Here is a 20,419-nt window from a genome sequence, read left to right as displayed (position 1 = left end):
GGAGGAAGGGAGGGAGTTATGAGTGTGACGGACCTGGGGGGGGGGAGGGGTGAGTGTGACGGACCTGTGGGGGGTGGGGGTTGGAGGTGTGAGTGTGACAGACCTGTGGAGGAGGGAGGGAGGAGTGAATGTGACGGACTTGTGGAGGAGAGAGGGAGGACTGAGTGTGACAGACTTGTGGAGGGACAGAGGGAGGGAGCTGGGATAAGCTGGGTTTATCTTAACTGGAATATAGCAGTCGTAAGCTTTTCAAACAGAGGTTCCTGAATATCTGTAATGAACTGCCAGAGCAGTGGAATAGTATTTGAATAGGAAAGGCATGGACAGAAACAGGTCAACTGTGGCCAACTGCCAGGCATTGCTGTTGGAGTGTTTCATTGCAGTATTGTTCTTGAATTTATTTATTACCTTTATTTATTAGTATTATTATTTGGTTTTATTCTTTTTGTATTTGTACATTGGTTGTTGTTATTAGTGTGCACTTTTTCATTCATTCTATTATATTACTTTGTATTTACTGTGAACACCCACAAGAAAATGAGATCTTAGGACTGTACATGATGTCAGATATGTATTTCGATCAACACACATCAAAGTTGCTGGTGAACGCAGCAGGCCAGGCAGCATCTGTAGGAAGAGGTGCAGTCGACGTTTCAGGCTGAGACCCTTCGTCAGGATTAACTGAAGGAAGAGTGAGTAAGGGATTTGAAAGTTGGAGGGGGAGGGGGAGATCCAAAATGATAGGAGAAGACAGGAGGGGGAGGGATAGAGCCAAGAGCTGGACAGGTGATTGGCAAAGGGGGATACGAGAGGATCATGGGACAGGAGGTCCGGGAAGAAAGACAAGGGGGGGGGGGAACCCAGAGGATGGGCAAGAGGTATATTCAGAGGGACAGAGGGAGAAAAAGGAGAGTGAGAGAAAGAATGTGTGCATAAAAATGAGTAACAGATGGGGTACAAGGGGGAGGTGGGGCATTAGCGGAAGCTAGAGAAGTCTATGTTCATGCCATCAGGTTGGAGGCTACCCAGACGGAATATAAGGTGTTGTTCCTCCAACCTGAGTGTGGCTTCATCTTTACAGTAGAGGAGGCCGTGGATAGACATGTCAGAATGGGAACGGGATGTGGAATTAAAATGCGTGGCCACTAGGAGATCCTGCTTTCTCTGGCGGACAGAGCGTAGATGTTCAGCAAAGCGGTCTCCCAGTCTGCGTCAGGTCTCGCCAATATATAAAAGGCCACATCGGGAGCACCGGACGCAGTATATCACCCCAGTCGACTCACAGGTAAAGTGTTGCCTCAGCTGGAAGGACTGTTTGGGGCCCTGAATGGTGGTAAGGGAGGAAGTGTAAGGGCGTGTGTAGCACTTGTTCCGCTTACACAGATAAGTGCCAGGAGGGAGATCAGTGGGGAGGGATGGGGGGGACGAATGGACAAGGGAGTTGCATAGGGAGCGATCCCTGCGGAATGCAGAGAGAGGGGGGGAGGGAAAGATGTATTTGTTTATGTATTTTTATGTATTTCGATAATGTTTTCTTCTACCTTTCCCCTCTGTTACTCAAGGATTTGCCAGAGAGCTGAGTTTCCACCCTAGAAAACCTCAGCTTTTAGTTACAGAATCAAGCCCATCACTTGGAGTCCATTTACAGACCTTCATACCCTCAGACTTACCTTCCTTCCACTTCCCTTATGAACAACGGGTACCCTTTCCTCCCCAGTCAGCGAATTGATGTCCAGTTTACTGGGGTCCTTGCAGCGATGCCTCCTCTGTTTTGGCCGCTCTGAAAGGCCATGTAAAATTGCGGTGCAATTCTGTCACAGAAATAGAACCATAAGATAGTTTCACCTTGCGATAGACAGGTTGGAAGGGAAGCTGTTGATTTGATAGCTTTCAGATCTCCTCCCTCTCTCTAAGATGATGGCAATGTACAGATATCTGCTGCTCACAGGTAACACACGCAAGTCGCCATTGATCATGAAATGTATTCAGGCCTCATGAGATTCATGACAATCACCCAAGTATGAAGAAAGGAGATACATGCCTAACTCAATATTAGCCATCACTGCTTTGTCAAGGAATGTCACATCAGCAGTGTGTCACTTGTATGGTGTGTGGCTCCTACCAAAGCAGAGGTCCATCCAGCAGGTGGATGTCACAGGGACACGAGCTACCTATGCATCTCAGAGACAGCATTGGCTGCAGCCACAGAAACAGCATACTCACAGGAGCCAGGTTGGACACATCCATGGTGTACGTGGGATGCTGCCTTAACCACTCAATCAGACTCTTGTTTTTCTCTTCTTCCTCATTTGCCAGTTGCTGCTTGCCCTGAGGGAGTTTAATCATCATACTGGCCATGTTGTCAGCCGAGTGAGCTGCCCCAGAAAAAAGCTGCTTCGACAGGCCCGTGTCCTTCATTAAAGAGAGAACCCTGAGTGAGAATCACACAGCACAGAAAAGGCCAACGGGGCCGGGGCCTGGGCCTGCCCTACCTGTTTGCTCGGGCTTTCGCAAACATCATGTGCTTAGTCCCACCACCCGCCTTTCCTCCATAGGCAGCTGACTTACCATTCACCAATATCTGAGAAACTGCCTTTGAGAACCAGTTTCCAACTCTGAAATCTACAAATGAGGAGCAGGAATAGGCCACTGAGCCCTTTAAACCTACCCTCCATTGAACAGGGTCAAAAATGATCTGATTTTAATGTCAATCATTTACCTGCCTAACTTTCCATGGCAAGGCATACATGTCATGTTTCCTTCCAACTGCTGCCATCAGGAAGGAGGAACGGAGCCTTCAGTTCCACACCACCAGGTTCAGAAACAATTATCACCCCTCAACCATCAGGCTCTTGAACCAGAGGGGGTAATTTCACACACCTCAACACTAACTTAATTCCACAACCTATGGACTCAGCTTTAAGGACTCTGCAACTCATATCCTCAATATTTATTGCTTATTTATTATCTTTTTTCTGTTTTATGCATTTGCAGTTTGTTGTCTTGCACACTGGTTGTTTGTCTGTATTTGCTGTGTGCGTTTTGTTACGTTTCTTTGTAATTACTGTGAACGCCCACAAGAAAATGAATCTCAGGATAGTATATGATGATATTTTACTTTAAATTTACATTGAATCAGATGCATTGGTCATGATCTTTCAAGAATAACTTGGTTCTGGCATGGTCCCAAAATATTGGAAGCTTGCAAATGTCACTCCACTCTTTAAGAAGTGAGGAAGGCAAAAGAGTGGAAATTATAGGCCAATTAGCCTAACCTAAGTAGTTGGGAAAGTCTTTTAGTAAAGATGAGGTTTTGAGGTACTTGGAGACGAATGATAAAATGAGTCAAAGTCAGCATGGTTTCCGTAAAGAGAAATCTTGCCTGACAAATCTGTTAAGAGTTCATCGAGGAAGTAACAAGCAGGGTGGACAAAGGAGAGGCACTGGATGTCATTTACTTGGATTTTCCAAATGCGGTTGATAAGGTGCCTCACATGAGGCTGCTTAACAAAATAAATTCCTCTGACATTATAGGAGAGATACTAGCATAGATAGAGGAATGGCTGACAAGCAGCAGACAGCGAGTGGAAATAAAAGGGGCCTTTTCTGGTTGGCTGCCAGTGACTAGTGGTGTTCCTCAGAGGGTCAGTGTTGGGACCACTACTTTTCACATTGTTTGTCAACTATTTAAATAATGGAACTGATGGCTTTGTGGCAAAGTTTATGGATGATAGGTGGTGGGGTAGGTAATACTGAGGAAGCAATGCGATTGCAGCAGGACTTAAGACAAATTGGAAGAACAGGCAAAAAAGTGGCAGATGGAATACAGTGTTGGGAAACATATGATAATGCATTTTGGTAAAAGGAACAATAGTACAGACTATTATCTAAATGGGGAGAAGGTTCAAACATCAGAGGTGCAGAAACACTTAGGAATCCTCGTGCATGACTCCCAGAAGGTTAATTTACAGGTTGAGTCTGTGGTAAAGAATGCAAATGCAATGTTGGCAGTTATTTTAATATTTTAATAGAATACAAAAGCAAGGAGATAATGTTGAGACTTTATTAGACACTAGTCAGGTTGCACTTAAAAGTATTGTCAACAGTTTAGGCCCCATATCTCAGAAGGGATGTGTTCTCATTGGAGAGAATCCAGAGGAGGTTCATGAGGGTGATTCCAGGAATGAAGGGGTTAACATATGAAGAGCGTTTGACAACTTTGGGCCTGTACTCACTGGAATTTAGAAGAATACAGGGGGATCTCACTGAAACCTACCAACTGTTGAAAGGACTAGATAGGATGGATGTGGAGAGCATGTTTCCTATGGCGGGGGTATCCAGAACTAGAGGACTCAGCCTCAAAATTGAGGGCGGCCTTTCAGAACAGAGGTAAAAAGGATTTTTGTTTTTAGCCAAAGAGTAGTAAATCTGTGGAATTCTCTGCCACATACCGCAGTGGAGGCCAAGTCTGTGCATGTATTTTAGGTGGAAGTTGATTGCTTTCTGATTGGTCAGGGCATCAAAGGATATGGCAAGAAGGCAGGTGCATGGGGTTGAGTTGCTTCCGGGATCAGCCCTGATGAAATGGCGGAGTAGACTCAATGAGCTGAATGGCTGATAATTCTACTCCTATGTTTTATGGTCTTATTTTGAACCACTTTGCTTATTAAGACACGATCTGCTTTTGCCTAAGTTATTCAGAGGCTATTGTTGGCAAATCACATCAACATTTAGTGAAAAATAAAAATCACTCATCTCTACTCCAGATCTTCAGCCTCTGATTTTAAATGTATACCCTTTGCTTACTCAATGACTTTATTCAAGCCTCTCATGTTGAAACCATTTATCAAACTTAGCAAACTCACGGCTAACCCCTAGTTAAAGAACCAGCCCATGAATTGGTCCTGGAATGAGAACATCACTGCTGAGATTAGTATTTACTGTCCATCTCAAGTTATCCCTCGGCCAAACCCAAACTGTTGTAGTCCATCTGGTGAAACACTGCCACAGTGGTACTGGGAAAGGAGTTCCAGCGCACAGACCCAATAATAGTGTGTTCTCCAGCCAGCGAGGTGTATGAGCTGTAGAGGAATCTACAAGGTGCTGCTGCTTTTTGTCCTTGGGGGCAGAAACCAGAAGTTTGGGAGGAGCTGAGAGCGAAAACTGCAGTACATTCTACAGAAGGTGCACACTGCAGCCACAGTGGAAATGTGGACCTCTCTCTCACAGGAACAGAGAGCAACTACAATCAATCATTTCAAATGTGAGGCTGATCAGCTTTTTGCTAAATAAGGGTACAGAACCATGGCAACTGGAGTTAATATAGAGATCGTCCACAATCTCACCAAATACACTGAAGAATCTCTCCTACTCTGACATGAAGATAGAGTATTGGCCTTTGCTAGAGCATTCAAGATCTTCATGTATGTTAGTATCTTTCCCACACACCAACCACCCTGTCTGTGGAAGCCTCTTTCGCCTGGTGTTGTGCTGTATTGACCTGCTGGCCAGGAGTCACTTGCTCTGAACTTGAATATCCTTTTCTCAATTTCTCCCACTGAAAACTGAAATTTCTCTTTTTGTTGCTTTAGACAAACCCTCTTCCACTATTCCACCAACCTGATGTCATTGCACATAAACTAATCATGCCACCATCCCAGTCTTTACGTAGATGATACAGAGTAGTAGACCTGGCACCAATATCTGCTACACACCTTCAATCTAAAGAACTACTCTCCATCTCTTCCAAGTAAATGTTACATTTGATTGGCTAGCTAACCCTCGATCCCGTGTGATCTAATCTCCCAAACAAACCTACCATATGGGACTTGTCAAAAGCCTTGCTAAAGTCCATGTACATGTAAGGGGTTATCGTCTTTTATGTTACTGTGTAGGCTAATTAAAATGGCTTCTTTGTTATGTTATACTTGGGAATGCTTCTTTGTTATGTTAAATGCTGAGAAAGTCCTCCCGCTAGCAGTTTATTGAATCACGTTACTGATAAGAAGATGTTATGAACCAATTGGGATAGTTACACACAACAAAGTTGCTGGTGAACACAGCAAGCCAGGCAGCATCTCTAGGAAGAGGTGCAGTCGACGTTTCAGGCGAGACCCTTCGTCAGAATTGGGATAGTTGTTATGATTTTGATGTATCTGTAAGATATTGTATGTGCGGGGTTTTGGGGCAGAAGGTGGGAGAGAGAGAGACAGAGGATAGACCAGGTGCTATGATGTCTGCTAACGGGGTCGGACCCCGAAGAGGGCGTTCGGTGAGGAGACGGAGACGGACTCGTGGAGCGTCTGGTCAACTATCGTTGTTGGTCCCTGGTGGCCGGTCGAGGTGGTCCGAGGGGTCGCAGGGTGAAGAAGAAGGGTCCTGAGCTCCAACTGTTTGTGCACGAAAGAGACTGAACTTTGATAAGTGTGGCGCCTTTTATATTTTATTCTCTCTTAATTATATAGTTCCAGTAGTATCTATAAACTGTAAATCATTTAATCGTATCTAGTGTATTGTCTGTTATTTGGGCGGGGTGGGGTACATCACACAACATCCACACAAACTAATTACCCAGTTTGGCAGGGCCAAGGGCTGTTTCCCTAGATGACAGCGAGCAAAGCGACCCTCAGGTTGGCCGGGGGGCTACATACACAATAGCTATTTCCTCATCAATCTTCTTAATCATATTTTTAAAAACACTTTAGCAAATTTGTGATGCACGAGTTTCCACACACAAAGCCACACTATCTTTAATCAGCGCTTGCTTTTTCAAATGCAGATAGAGCCGGTCTCTCAAAATCCCTTCTAATATACAGTGGCATGCAAAAGTTTGGGCAGCCCTGGTCAAAATTTCTGTTGCTGTGATTAGTTAAGTGAGTAGGAAGTTGAACTGATCTCCAAAAGTCATAACGTTAAAGATGAAACATTCTTTTCAACCTTTTAAGCAAGATTAGTGTATTATTTTTGTTTTGTACAATCTTAGAGTGAAAAAAAGGAAAGGAGGACCATGCAGAAGTTTGGGCACCCCAAGAGAATTGAGCTCTCAGATAACTTTCACCAAGGTCTCAGACCTTAATTAGCTTGTTAGGGCTAAGGCTTGTTCACAGTCATTGTTAGGAAAGGCCAGGTGATGCAAATTTCAAAGCTTAATAAATACACTGACTCCTCAAACCTTGTCCCAACAATCAGCAGCCATGGGCTCCTCTAAGCAGCTGCCTCGCACTCTGAAAATTAAAACAAATGATGCCCACAAAGCAGGAGAAGGCTATAAGAAGATAGCAAAGCATTTTCAGGTAGACATTTCTTCAGTTTGTAATGTAATTAAGAAATGGCTGCTAACAGGAATGGTGGAGGTCAAGTTGAGGTCTGGAAGACCAAGAAAACTTTCCGAGAGGACTGCTTGTAGGATTGCTAGAAAGGCAAATCAAAACCCCCGTTTGACTACAAAAGACCTTCAGGAAGATTTAGCAGACTCTGGACTGGTAGTGCACTGTTCTACTGTACAGCGACACCTGCACAAATATGATCTTTATGCTAGAGTCATCAGAAGAAAACCTTTCCTGCGTCCTCACCACAACATCCAGCGTCAGAAGTTGACTTTCCTCATTATTTTAATATCATGCATGATTTTTTAAATAAACTGAATTTTCCGAAATTATCACCCAAAGATTGCTTATCATTAGAAACTCCTATCACAGAGGAAGAAATAATAACTGCAATCTCATCATTGAACTCTGGCAAAGGACCCAGTCCGGACGGGTTTACAGTGGAATTTTTAAAATCCTTTTCCTCTATTCTCTCTCCGTGGTTGTCCAGAATATTCAAAGAAGCAATCAGTTTAGGTAAATTACCATAATCGTTTTATGAAGCCTCTATTTCCTTAATTCTTAAAAATAAAGATCCTACTGATTGTGCATCATATAGACCAATATCTCTTTTGAATGTAGATTCAAAAATTTTAGCAACTAGGTTAGAGAAGGTATTACCTCAAATTATATCTATGGACCAAACTGGATTTATTAAAAATCGTTATTCATCCTTTAATATTAGGAGGTTAATGAATATTGTTTATACCCCTTCACTTAATACTCTGGAATGTATTATCTCATTAGATGCTGAGAAAGCCTTTGACAGAGTTGAATGGCCTTATTTATTTAATGTGCTCCAGAAATTTAATTTTAGTTTGATATGTATATCTTGGATTAAATTGTTATATTATTCCCCGGTAGCTTCGGTTTGTACTAATAATCAAAGATCTCCCTTTTTCTGTCTATTTCGTGGTACTAGGCAAGGATGCCCTCTTAGTCCTTTACTATTTAATATCACCCTTGAACTTTTAGCAATTGCTATCTGTGACTTGCCCAATATTTTTGGTATTACCCGCAGAAATGAAATACATAGATTATCACTATATGCAGATGATTTGTTATTATATATCTCTAATCCGGAGAAGTCAATTCCTGCTATTTTAGCTTTGTTGGCTCAATTTAGTAATTTTTCTGGCTACAAATTAAATCTTAATAAGAGTGAATTATTTCCCCTAAATAAGCAGGTACCTATTTATGGATGTTTACCATTTAAATTGGAATATTAGGGATCATTTATATATTTAGGGATTATAATTACAAAAAAGTATAAAGATTTATTTAAAGCTAATTTTTTTACCTTTAATTGATCAGATTAAATTCTTGTTTACTAAATGGTCACCAATATCTTTGTCTTTGATTGGTTGGATTAATGCTATTAAGATGATTATTTTGCCTAAATTTTTATGTGTATTTAATCGGTTCCAATTTTTATCCCAAAATCTTTTTTTGATAATGTTGACTCAAGAATTTCCTCATATATATGGCAGAACAAAAATCCTAGGCTAGATAAAAGGTATTTACAGAAATTAAGAAGGGGGGGGGTGCTCACCCTCCCAAATTTTAGATTTTATTATTGGACAATTAATATTCGATACTTATAATTTTAGTTATGAGATTTGGATGCAACTTCAAGTCCACATTGGGTAAATCTTGAATGTAGTTCATTACAAGGGTCTTCTTTGGGTTCGGTTTTAGGAACTTCGCTTTCTTTTATTTCTTCTAAATTGTATAAACAAATGAATAATCCAATAGTTAAGCATACTTTACGTATATGGTTTCAATTTCAAAAATTATTTGGGTTGAATCAATTTATTTTAGCAAGTCCTATTATATCTAAGCAACACACATAAAAGTTGCTGGTGAATGCAGCAGGCCAGGCAGCATCTGTAGGAAGAGGTGCAGTCGACGTTTCAGGCCGAGACCCTTCGTCAGGACCAACTGAAGGAAGAGTGAGTAAGGGATTTGAAAGTTGGAGGGGGAGGGGGAGATCCAAAATGATAGGAGAAGACAGGAGGGGGAGGGATGGAGCCAAGAGCTGGACAGGTATGAACATCGACTTCTCTAACTTCCGCTAATGCCCCACCTTCCCCTCGTACCCCATCTGTCACCCACTTCTATACACACATTCTTTCTCTCACTCTCCTTTTTCTCCCTCTGTCCCTCTGAATATACCCCTTGCCCTATTATATCTAATTTCCTTTCTCAACCTTCCACTATGGATCAAGTTTACTTTGATTGGAAAATCAAAGGTATAGTACGTTTTCGTGATTTATTTTTGGATAATTGTTTCATGTCCTTTGATCAACTTTCTAATAAATATAATTTACCCAGATCTCACTTTTTTAGATACCTACAGATTAGGAAGTTTTTAATTACTGTTTCTCCTAATTTTCCACACTCATATCCAACGGATATTTTGGAAAAAATTTTAGATCTAAATCTTTCTCAGAAAAGTGTTGTAGCAATTATTTATAATATAATTATGAATTTACGTCCTGATGTTTCTAATAAAATTAAAACTGATTGGGAAAGAGAACTTAAGATTATTATACCTATTGAAAAATGGGAAAAAGTTCTTCAATTAGTTAAACATGTGTTGATACAGTTTAAAGTAGTGCACAGGGCTCATATATCCAAAGATAAACTATCTCGTTATTATTCTTATATTAATCCTATATGTGATAGATGTCATTCCGAGATAGCTTCTTTAACTCACATGTTTTGGTCATGTCCTTTGTTGGAAAAATATTGGAAAGATATTTTTGATATTATTTCAACGGTTCTGAATACAGACTTACAACCTCACCCAATTACTGCTATTTTTGGATTACCAATGATAGAATCAAATCATTTAACCTCTTCAGCTCGTCAGATGATTGCTTTTCTTACTTTAATGGCTAGAAGATCTATTTTGCTGAATTGGAAAGAGATTAACCCTCCTACTGTATTTCACCGATTTTCACAAACTATATTGTGTTTAAATTTGGAAAAAATTAGAAGTGTGGTTTATGACCCTTCCATTAAATTTGAAAAAACTTGGAGGCCATTTATTCAGCATTTTCATATGATGTAATTTGACCATTTCCAAACTTAGTTTACTTCTCTGTAGTGTTGATTGAGAGGAACGGAGTCGTCGACACTAAGGTTTTCTTTTCTTCCATTTTTACGTTGTTAAAGTTGCCCAAGTCTTTTTTTTAGTTTAGTTGATTAATTCTGTTTAGATTAGTTTTTTTTTTGATGGGGTTTTATTTATTTTTTTCATGATTTTTGTCTAGATATTTTCTTTTTGTCCTGTATTATTCATTGGTATCCTACATGATTGGGAGTTTTGTCAATTAAATACTATTTGGTTTTATAATTACTCATGTTAAGTATAACAATGTATTCTCAACAACTTTGTATTATTGTTATGTTATGTTTATATTCTATGAAACTAATAAAAAGATTGAAAAGGAGAAGTTGCAAAGGAACATCTAAACAAGCCTGATGCATTTTGGAAACAAGTCCTGTGGAATGATGAAGTTAAAATAGAAATTTTTGGCCGCAATGAGCAAAAGTATGTTTGGAGAAAAAAGGGTGCAGAATTTCATGAAAAGAACAGCTCTCCAACTGTTAAGCACGGAGCTGGATCGATCATGCTTTGGGTTTGTGTTGCAGCCAGTGGCACAGGGAGCACTTAATGGTAGAGGGAAGAATGAATTCAATTAAATACCAGCAAATTCTGGAAGCAAACATCACACCGTCTGTAAAAAAGTTGAAGATGAAACGAAGATGGCTTCTACAACAGGATAATAATCTTAAACACACCTCAAAATCCACAATGGACTACCTCAAGAGGAGCAAGCTTAAGGCTTTGCCATGGCCCTCACAGTCCCCCGACCTAAACTTCATCGAAAATCTGTAGATAGACCTCAAAAGAGCACTGCATGCAAGACAGCCCAAGAATCTCACAGAATTAGAAGCCTTTTGCAAGGAAGAATGGGCGAAAATCCCCCAAACAAGAATTGAAAGACTCTTAGCTGGCTACAGAAAGCATTTACAAGCTGTGATACTTGCCAAAGGGGGTGTTACTAAGTACTGATCATGCAGGGTGCCCAAACTTTTGCTTTGGGCCCTTTTCCTTTTTTTGTTATTTTGAAACTGTAAAAGATGGAAATAAAAAAGTAATCTTGCTTAAAATATTAAAGAAATGTGTCATCTTTAACTTTATGCCTTTTGGAAATCAGGTCATATTTTACTCGCTTAGCTATTCACAGTAACAGAAATTTTGACCGGGGTGCCCAAACTTCTGCATGCCACTGTATGCTAGGGTGTTATTGGAAATGAGGGAAGGAACTGTGTAGACTCTAGCACTGATATTTGCATATTGCTTAGCTACAAGTGAGTACTGGAAGTCTGTATGGTGGCATTAGAGGTGGGATGTACAGTGGCATGCAAAAGTTTGGGCACCTTGGTCAAAATTTCTGTTACTGTGAATAACTAATTGAGTAAAAGATGACCTGCTTTCCAAAAGGCAGAAAGTTAAAGATAAACAACAGAAATTCTGCAGATGCTGAAAATTCAAGCAACACACATAAAAGTTACTGGTGAACGCAGCAGGCCAGGCAGCATCTCTAGGAAGAGGTGCAGTCGACGTTTCAGGCCGAGACCCTTCGTCAGGACTAACTGGTAGTTAGTCCTGACGAAGGGTCTCGGCCTGAAACGTCGACTGCACCTCTTCCTAGAGCTGCTGCCTGGCCTGCTGCGTTCACCAGCAACTTTTATGTGTGTAAGTTAAAGATAACATATTTCTTTAATATTTTAAGCAAGATTACTTTTTTATTTCCATCTTTTACAGTTTCAAAATAACAAAAAAGGAAAAAGGGGCCGAAGTAAAAGTTTGGGCACCCTGCATGGTCAGTACTTAGTAACACCCCCTTTGGCAAGTATCACAGTTTTTAAACGCTTTCCGTAGCCAGCTAAGAGTCTTTCAATTCTTGTTTGAGGGATTTTCGCCCATTCTTCCTTGCAAAAGGCTTCTGGTTCTGTGAGATTCTTGGGCCGTCTTGCATGCACTGCTCTTTTGAGGTCTATCCACAGATTTTCAATGATGTTTAGATCGGGGGGACTGTGAGGGCCATGGCAAAACCTTCAGCTTGCACCTCTTGAGGTAGTCCATTGTGGATTTTGAGGTGTGTTTAGAATCATTATCCTGTTGTAGAAGCCATCCTCTTTTCATCTTCAGCCTTTTTAGGCGGTGTGATGTTTGCTTCCAGAATTTGCTGGTATTTAATTGAATTCATTCTTCCCTCTACCAGTGAAATGTTCCCCATGCCACTGGCTGCAACACAGGCCCAAAGCATGTTCGATCCACCCCCGTGCTTAACGTTTGGAGAGGTGTTCTTTCCATGAAATTATGCACCCTTCTCTCTCCAAACATACCTCTGCTCACTGCGGCCAAAAAGTTCTATTTTAACTTCATCAGTCCATAGGACTTGTTTCCAAAATGCATCAGGCTTGTTTAGATGTTCCTTTGCAAACTTCTGACGCAAGAAAGGTTTTCTTCTGATGACTCTTGCATGAAGGTCATATTTGTGCAGGTGTCGCTGCACATTAGACCAGCGCACCAGCACTCCAGAGTCTGCTAAATCTTCCTGATGGTCTTTTGCAGTAAAAATGGGGGTTCTGAATTGCCTTTCTAGCAATCCTACAAGCAGTTCTCTCCAGAAGTTGCCTTGGTCTTCCAGACCTCAACTTGACCTCCACCGTTCCTGTTAACTGCCATTTCTTAATTACATTACGAACTGAGGAAACGGCTACCTGAAAACGCTTTGCTATTTTCTTATAGCCTTCTCCTGCTTTGTGGGCATCATTTATTTTCATTTTCAGAGTGCTAGGCAGCTGCTTAGAGGAGCCCATGGCTGCTGATTGTTGGGACAAGGTTTGAGGAGTCAGTGTATTTATTAAGCTTTGAAATTTGCATCACCTGGCTTTTCCTAACGATGACTGTGAACAAGCCATAGCCCTAACAATCTAATTAAGGTCTGAGACCTTGGTAAAAGTTACCTGAGAGCTCAAATCTCTTGGGGTGCCCAAAAACTTTTGCATGGTTCTCCTTTCCTTTTTTTCACTCTAAAATTGTACAAAACAAAAATAATACACTAATCTTGCTTAAAGTGTCGAAAAGAATGTTTCATCTTTAACTTTATGACTTTTGGAGATCAGTTCAACTTCCACTCACTTAACTATTCACAGTAACAGAAATTTTGACCAGGGCTGCCCAAACTTTTGCATGCCACTGTATACTTGTCAGGTTTCAGGGATTTATGCACTTCAAGTGTGCAGAGAAGAGAGAGATATGGACCTTGTATAGGTCCATATAGCTTAGTTATATGTTTAATTACAACAGCACAACATCATGGTGGAACAGAGGGATATGGACCTTGCATAGGTCCATATAATTTAGTTAGGTGTTTAATTAATACCACACAACATCAGGGGGTGAAGGACCGGTGCTGCACTGTTCTAATCACTTCTATTTCTCAAATTCCCCAACTTCTATGACCTTTTCAAAGGTAAATAAATAATGTGATTTTTATTAACCCTTCCCAACTATTACATTCCATATCTCAGTTAATGCAGGCTACTATTCCAAATGCTTTCTTCACCTCCTTTAGGGATTCTTGGACATGAACAGCGAGGCCCCCCTCGTCCTCAGGCCTTGGGTCCTGTCATTTACCTATCACTGTCCACCTTACCAACTGATCAATATAGTTAACTACCCTCCATTATTAATTACACAAATTTGTGTCATTTGTACAGTTACTAATCATACCTCTAACACTCACATCCAGATTATTAACATATATAACAAACAATAAAGTGCCAGCACTGATTCCTGAGAAGTGTTCCTCGTCATAGGTTTCCAATTGCAAAATCTCTTAACCATCAATCTCTTCCTCCTATCATCAGGCCATTTTGGATCCATTTGCCAAACTGCCCAGAACCATGGAAGTAAGGAAATAAGAACAGGAGTAGGCTACTCAGTCACTCAGGGCTACCCTGCCATTCAAAATTATTTTGGCTAATCTAGTTCAAGCCTCATCTCCACAATGCCCTTATTCCCAATCTTTAAAAAAATATATCCAGCTATATTGTCGCTTTAAAATACTTGCAGTGAGCCTGCCTCCACAATCCTCTCAGGTAGAAAATTCCACAGAGTCACTGCCCTTTGCTCAAAAACCAGTCTCCAACGTTGGACCATGCCAAAGGTACAAACTGACCACCATTGATTAATCCCAGTCTGCACAAGTGCAGCTTAACCTTTCTCTGGGCTAATACAAAATTCTCAATAAAATTAACTTTGAAATATCTACTTCATAGCTCGAAGGTAGAGTACTGAGGAGTGTGTTAGCACAGGGGGACCTGGGAATACAGATCTGTAATTCCTTGAAAGTGGTGTCACGGGTAGATAGGGTTATAAAGAGAACTTTTGGCATATAGGCCTTCATAAATCAAAGTATTTGTGATATTATGTTGAAGTTGTATAAGATGTTGGTGAGGCCAAATTTGGAGTATTGCGTGCAGCTCTGGTCACCTACCTATAGGAAATCTATCAATAAGAATAAAATAGTGCCAAGTAAATTTTACAAGGATGTTGTTGGGACTTGAAGATCTGAGAAAAAGTTGAACAGGTTAGGTCTTTATTGCCTGTGGCGCAGGAGATTTAATAAAGGTATACAAAATTATGAGGAGTATAGACAGGGTAAATGCAATCAGGCTTTTTCCACCAAGGTTAGGTGAAACTACTAGAGGTCATGTGTTAAGGGTGAAAGGTGAAATGTTTAAGGGGAATCTGAGGGTGGTGACAGCGTGGAATGAGCTGCCAGCGGAAGTGGATGGAGGTGCGATTTCAACATTTAAGAGAAATTTGGCTAAGTACATAGTTGGGAGGGGTATGTCCTGGTGTGGTGTGATGAGACTAGGCAGAGAAATGGTTTGGCATGGACCAAATGGGCTAAGGAGCCTGTATCTGGATCTGTGATGCAGTGTTCTATGATTCTATGACTATCAGCCTTCCTGAACCAGGCCCTTCACTCTCACATAAGCCTCGCAGTGGTCAGAAGATTTGAGATGTGGAATATCTCAGCAAGCATCAACATCTCCAAACACCATAGGGAGCTTAGATACACTAAAACAAGGGGTGCTACACAGAGGAGAAGTTGGTACAGGGATACTCGCAATGGGGTAAGGAAAGAGTGAACATTACCGCCAAAGGACAGAAGAAATGATTTGGAATGTATTCACAACACAGTTTTTGTTTGTAATTGTTCCATAGGGTTCAGGTTTCTTAATCTAACACATCTCAAACTCATACAGCAAAGGGGAGAGATACTACGCAGTGCTTTATGTAATCACAGGCTGCTGAGGACAAGGTTGTTTCCTTGTGCTATTGGTTCTCGTGGCTAAGTCCTACTGAGCAGACTGTTCTTCACCTACCAGATTCTCTGGCTTTTTCTCCTTCATGAAGAGGATATCAACACCTTCAACATTCTTTCGTCGCCCTCTCCTCCTCCTCGATGAGTCATCTCCTCTACAGGTGCCGTTTATCACCTGTCCTGTGACTGGATGGACGAGGCCTGCCTGCAGGATACCGGCCATGTCCGCCCTGAAAGCAGTCGAGGGGTCCAGTGAGCCCAACTTCGGGGTGCTTGTACTAATAATGACTGGCACAGAGCCAGGCGCCTCTTCAGATGCCTTTGAAAGGTCCATGGCAGTTTCCTGCCACCCATTGAAAATTATAGGAGAGCGAGTGAGAACAGGGACAGCCTCCTCCTGGCTCTTCCTCTTTGCACCTCGATCTGTCTCAAACTCGTATTTCCGCCTTCTCCTCCTCTGATCCCTCGGGAACGTTAATGCAAGTAAGCTCTCCTGCTATCCAAATAGAATTGCAATGCGTCAGCAACACTCATGACAATCTTAGAGAGAATAAAACCCTACAGCAGTTGTACACACACCAGGAGAGATGTAACCCACTTCATAGTAGATACTGACATGGTACATGTCAAGGGAATGCATCGACCGTCTCTAGCAAGGTAGATAACAGCCACCTACCCCTGCCATTACTGCCAAGTCCCCAACCATTATTGTCCAAGAGGGCATCAACAAGGAGGAACTTAACTGGGTCAGCCACACAGAAGCAGAGGCTCTGAAAACAGGTCCAATGGTTGTATAGCCTGTAGTGTGTGACTCGCCTCCCCATTTCTAACAGTTATAAATTACCAGTCAGGAGTGTAATAGAATATTCCCCACTTGCCTGGATGAGTGTGCTTCCAACAACTTCCAAAAAACTTGACACTATCCAGGACAAAGCAGTCCATTTAATGAAACCCCCTAACGTGAACATTGACTCCCTCCAGCAAAAGTGCACCACAACTACAGTGTGTGCCATCAACATAACGCACTACAGTATCTGCCAGGACCACTGAGACAGAGCCTCCCAAACCCAGCACCTCTACCACAAAGGAGAAGGAAAACATAGAAGCAGCAGCAACCCGCACATCGCTCTGACCTGGAGATGCATCACCATTCCTTCATTGATGTTGGATCTGGATCTTGGAACTCTCTATCTAAAAGTGTTCTGGAAGTACTGTCGCCAAAAAGACTGCAGTGGCTCAAGGAATCAGCTCACCCTTTCCAAGGCAATTAAAAACTGGCTTCGCCAGAAACAGTTCCCGCCCTCAAAAATTTCTTTAAAATCATCTGTAATTCACCTGTTACCCTGGGTTTTCCCATGTGGCACGAGAGCACAGGCCATGAATGGGCAAGAAACCAAAGTTCTAATCTCCCTGATGTTCAGTGAGATGATTATGCATCAGTGACAATGCAGTCTAGGACGGTAATTGCACAGAGGGGAAGGACTTTTTGAAGTATGTCCCAATAAGCATGGTTCCGGCCTAACATGGGAGGGAGGAGAATGAGTCAGGTAGTGTGGAGTGAGGATCGGAAAGGGAGCATTCCAGAGTCAGAACATCATAATGTTTAGTATTGTGAAGAAACATCTAGACCATCTGCATATTTTGGGGATATGGCAAGGAAGTTGTACTGACTGAAGAGCTGATGTGGCTGTTGAGGGATCACCGTTACTTATGAACAGACATTCCCATACAGGCAGACCCCAAGTTACGCCAGGGTTCCATTTCAGAGGTCTGCCCATAAACCAAAATTCCCTAAGTCAGAAACCAAGTTTCCTCCAAACCGAGACCTGTGCATGTTTTATAAGTCTGATTTATGAACTTAGAAAAATACTTGGGCAGCAGATTGGCAGCAAATTTTGTTTAATGTATGATGTTAATTATTACCAATTAATTGAATTTCCATTCAAAAATGACCTCGAAAATTGTATTGCTGAGTTCAGACTTTTGACTATTTCTGATTCCTACCTAAAACTGATGTTTGAACTAAGGATTTCTACTGTTGTTTGATCTGGGGAAGCAATATGAAACCGTTTTATTGTGGAGTGGTAATATGTCCACATCTTTAGTCTGCGTGGATTAATATGTATGGCACTAACAGTATCTTGGGATTTCTATTGACATCACTACTGTGTTCCTTTCATTGTTGTGAGTTATTGATAAGGGGAGAAATCACTTAACATCTGGTTCTGAAAAACACTCACTGTTCATTTGAGATGGTAGTGTAGTTATTTTTCCCTAAAAGGTTGAACAATAGGTTATTTTTGACAAGGGAGAATTTGTGTCAAGTCAAATCTCTGCAACTCAGATCTTCCAAAACGTAGGGATGCCTGTGCAACATAATTCCAGCCTAATTCATCCCTGTGAGCAGCCCAAGGGAAATATAGGTTCCTGACTCCTACCTCTTCACTTCCTCCTCAGTCCACATACCAGCCTCCACCCCTTGGTACCCCATTACATGGGAAGTTAGAAGATTCTGCAGTTGCAATCTGAGAGGGAGACAGCTTGCAGGACTTGCCTTTGCAAAATGATGGGAGGAGACAGAGCTATCAGCAAAGCTGAGTGTGTGTGCAGCCTGCAAGGGGACACTGAGGCAGCTCCTCACGTTCAGAGTCTCTGCTGGGGCCGCCATGGAATACATCACACCAGCAGGTTCGAGGTTCTGTTGCAGTGCTGACGGCCATTTCCCCTTCAGCACGGCGTGACAGATGTTGTCAATACGGTTTATGATAACTCGATCCTAAGAGAATGAAAGAAGAAAAGTGCAACAAGTCAGCAGAAAACTGTCAGGTCCAGGCAGAGAGATATACTCAGTTCCAGTTACAGGAGAAAGTCAATGAACAGTCTGAACAGGTATAAAGAAAGAGCTTGTATTACTGTAGAGCTTTCCACAAAACATGATGTGTCCATCTTTAGGATCCCTGTCACCTGGGACCTGTGCTCTTCTCATTGCTATCATCAAGAAGGCTCAGGAGCCTAAAGACATGGACTTAACACACCAGGAACAGCTTCTTCCCCTCTGTTCATTCAGAAATCTGACAGCAATGAAACCATGAACACTACCTCAGTATACTTTTGCACAACTTAATTTTATATACGTGTACATTTTTTATTGTAATTTATAGTTTAAAAATATATTACAAGGTACTGCTGCTGCAAACAACAAATTTCACGACAAATGCCAGTGATATTAAACCTGATTCTGAACCTTTGCATATTCCAAAGTGCTTAACATTTAACAGTTTATGTTAATTGCAATCTCAAGATTAGCTTTATTTGTCACACATACATCAATACATACAGTGAAATGCCTTTTTTGTGCCAAATTCAATCTGTGACAATTGTGCTGGGGGCAGCCACTAGTGTCATCATACAATACAGTATGCCTACAACTCACTAACCCCAACTGTATGTCTTTGCAATGTGGAAGGAAACCCATGCGGTCACTGTCCCTACAGACAGTGGCGGGAATCGAAACCCAATCTTGTAGCTGGCACTGTAATATCATTACACTAATCACTATGCTACATAAGGCAGCCAATTAAGTGCTCAAAATGGTCAGGTAGTTTGTTTACAAGGAGCTGGAGTGGATATGAATATCGGCCAGGACAGTGGGGAGAATGCGACTTTCCAATTAATGCCGAGAGATTTTTCCACTCATCACAGAGGATAGTTGGGGCCTCTATTTACTGACTAATCTAGAAAATGACATTGAAGTGGCACTGGGAAGTAGTCTTATGAAGCTGGTGGCTGTACTTGACTCACCTTGGGCCACTCAGCTGAAGAGTAGAGAGTTTTCTCCTGTAAGAGCTGAGCGATGGTTGGTTCCCGGATATCATGAAGGAGGGTATCTTGGATCTCATCTTGGACCAGGCTGGTAGATGTGTTGCTCTCCTCATCAAAGTTCTTCAGTGGGATGGCTGCGGAGACCAACATGCTCAATGTAACAACAGCTGGAGTTGTCTAACAAGAGCCATAGTTATGACCCTGCTCAAAGATTTCAAGTTGGAATCTTGCACTGCCAAGTTGCAAAGTTGAATTCCATAAATATGATAATCTGTCAACTAATGAACATTCATAGAAAAATACCACAATTAGCCCAGTCCCACATGTGTGCTTGAATCAGTACAATGAGAGATGGGCAGTTCAATGCCACCCTGCTTGTCTTTTTCTCCTTGTACCACAAATACTGCACTCTAAGACAACTTTTTCCTTCCTTAGGTACAGAAATTCAAGGTTTACTCCCATCAAAATCATGTCCAATTTTAGTATAGCTATTAATGAATCTATGAATGCATGAACACTACCTTGTTATTTGTCTTTTGCACTATTTGTAACTTTTTGATTTTTACGTCTTACCCTCTACTATTGCCCCAAAACAACAAAATTTTACAATGTCAGTGATTATAAACTATTTCCAATTTGTACACTCTAAATATCTTACTAACAATTCAAAAGGATATTATGAGGTTGGGACATGGCTGGCCAGAAAATCTTCTCAGCCTTTACCTCTGTCTCCATATAACATTTAAAACAATGGATCCATCAGATCTTCACAATAGTGGGACGTGCAGCAGAGGCATGGTTGTTTTATACATA

The 20,419-nt window shown here is 41.4% G+C and overlaps 1 protein-coding gene across 4 annotated transcripts in view; it reads right to left on the bottom strand.

Moving 5' to 3' along the window:
- The window catches only part of chd6 (chromodomain helicase DNA binding protein 6), a 363,558-nt gene that overhangs the window by 16,054 nt on the left and 327,085 nt on the right, over positions 1–20,419 (bottom strand). For 3 of the 4 annotated variants that reach the window (XM_072244838.1, XM_072244818.1, XM_072244846.1), the window contains 5 exons: positions 19,586–19,740; positions 18,339–18,560; positions 15,846–16,280; positions 2,224–2,412; positions 1,671–1,811 (listed from right to left, as the gene is read on the bottom strand). In XM_072244838.1, the coding sequence (XP_072100939.1) occupies positions 1,671–1,811; positions 2,224–2,412; positions 15,846–16,280; positions 18,339–18,560; positions 19,586–19,740 (1,142 nt within the window). The remainder of the gene's footprint in view (positions 1–1,670; positions 1,812–2,223; positions 2,413–15,845; positions 16,281–18,338; positions 18,561–19,585; positions 19,741–20,419) is intronic. The other variant, XM_072244828.1, reaches the window with a different exon arrangement.

Source organism: Mobula birostris, chromosome 2 (genome assembly GCF_030028105.1).
Source record: "Mobula birostris isolate sMobBir1 chromosome 2, sMobBir1.hap1, whole genome shotgun sequence".
NCBI lineage: Eukaryota > Metazoa > Chordata > Chondrichthyes > Myliobatiformes > Myliobatidae > Mobula > Mobula birostris.
Note: the sequence above shows the minus strand (reverse complement) of the source record. Positions and strands in the feature narration are given on the sequence as shown.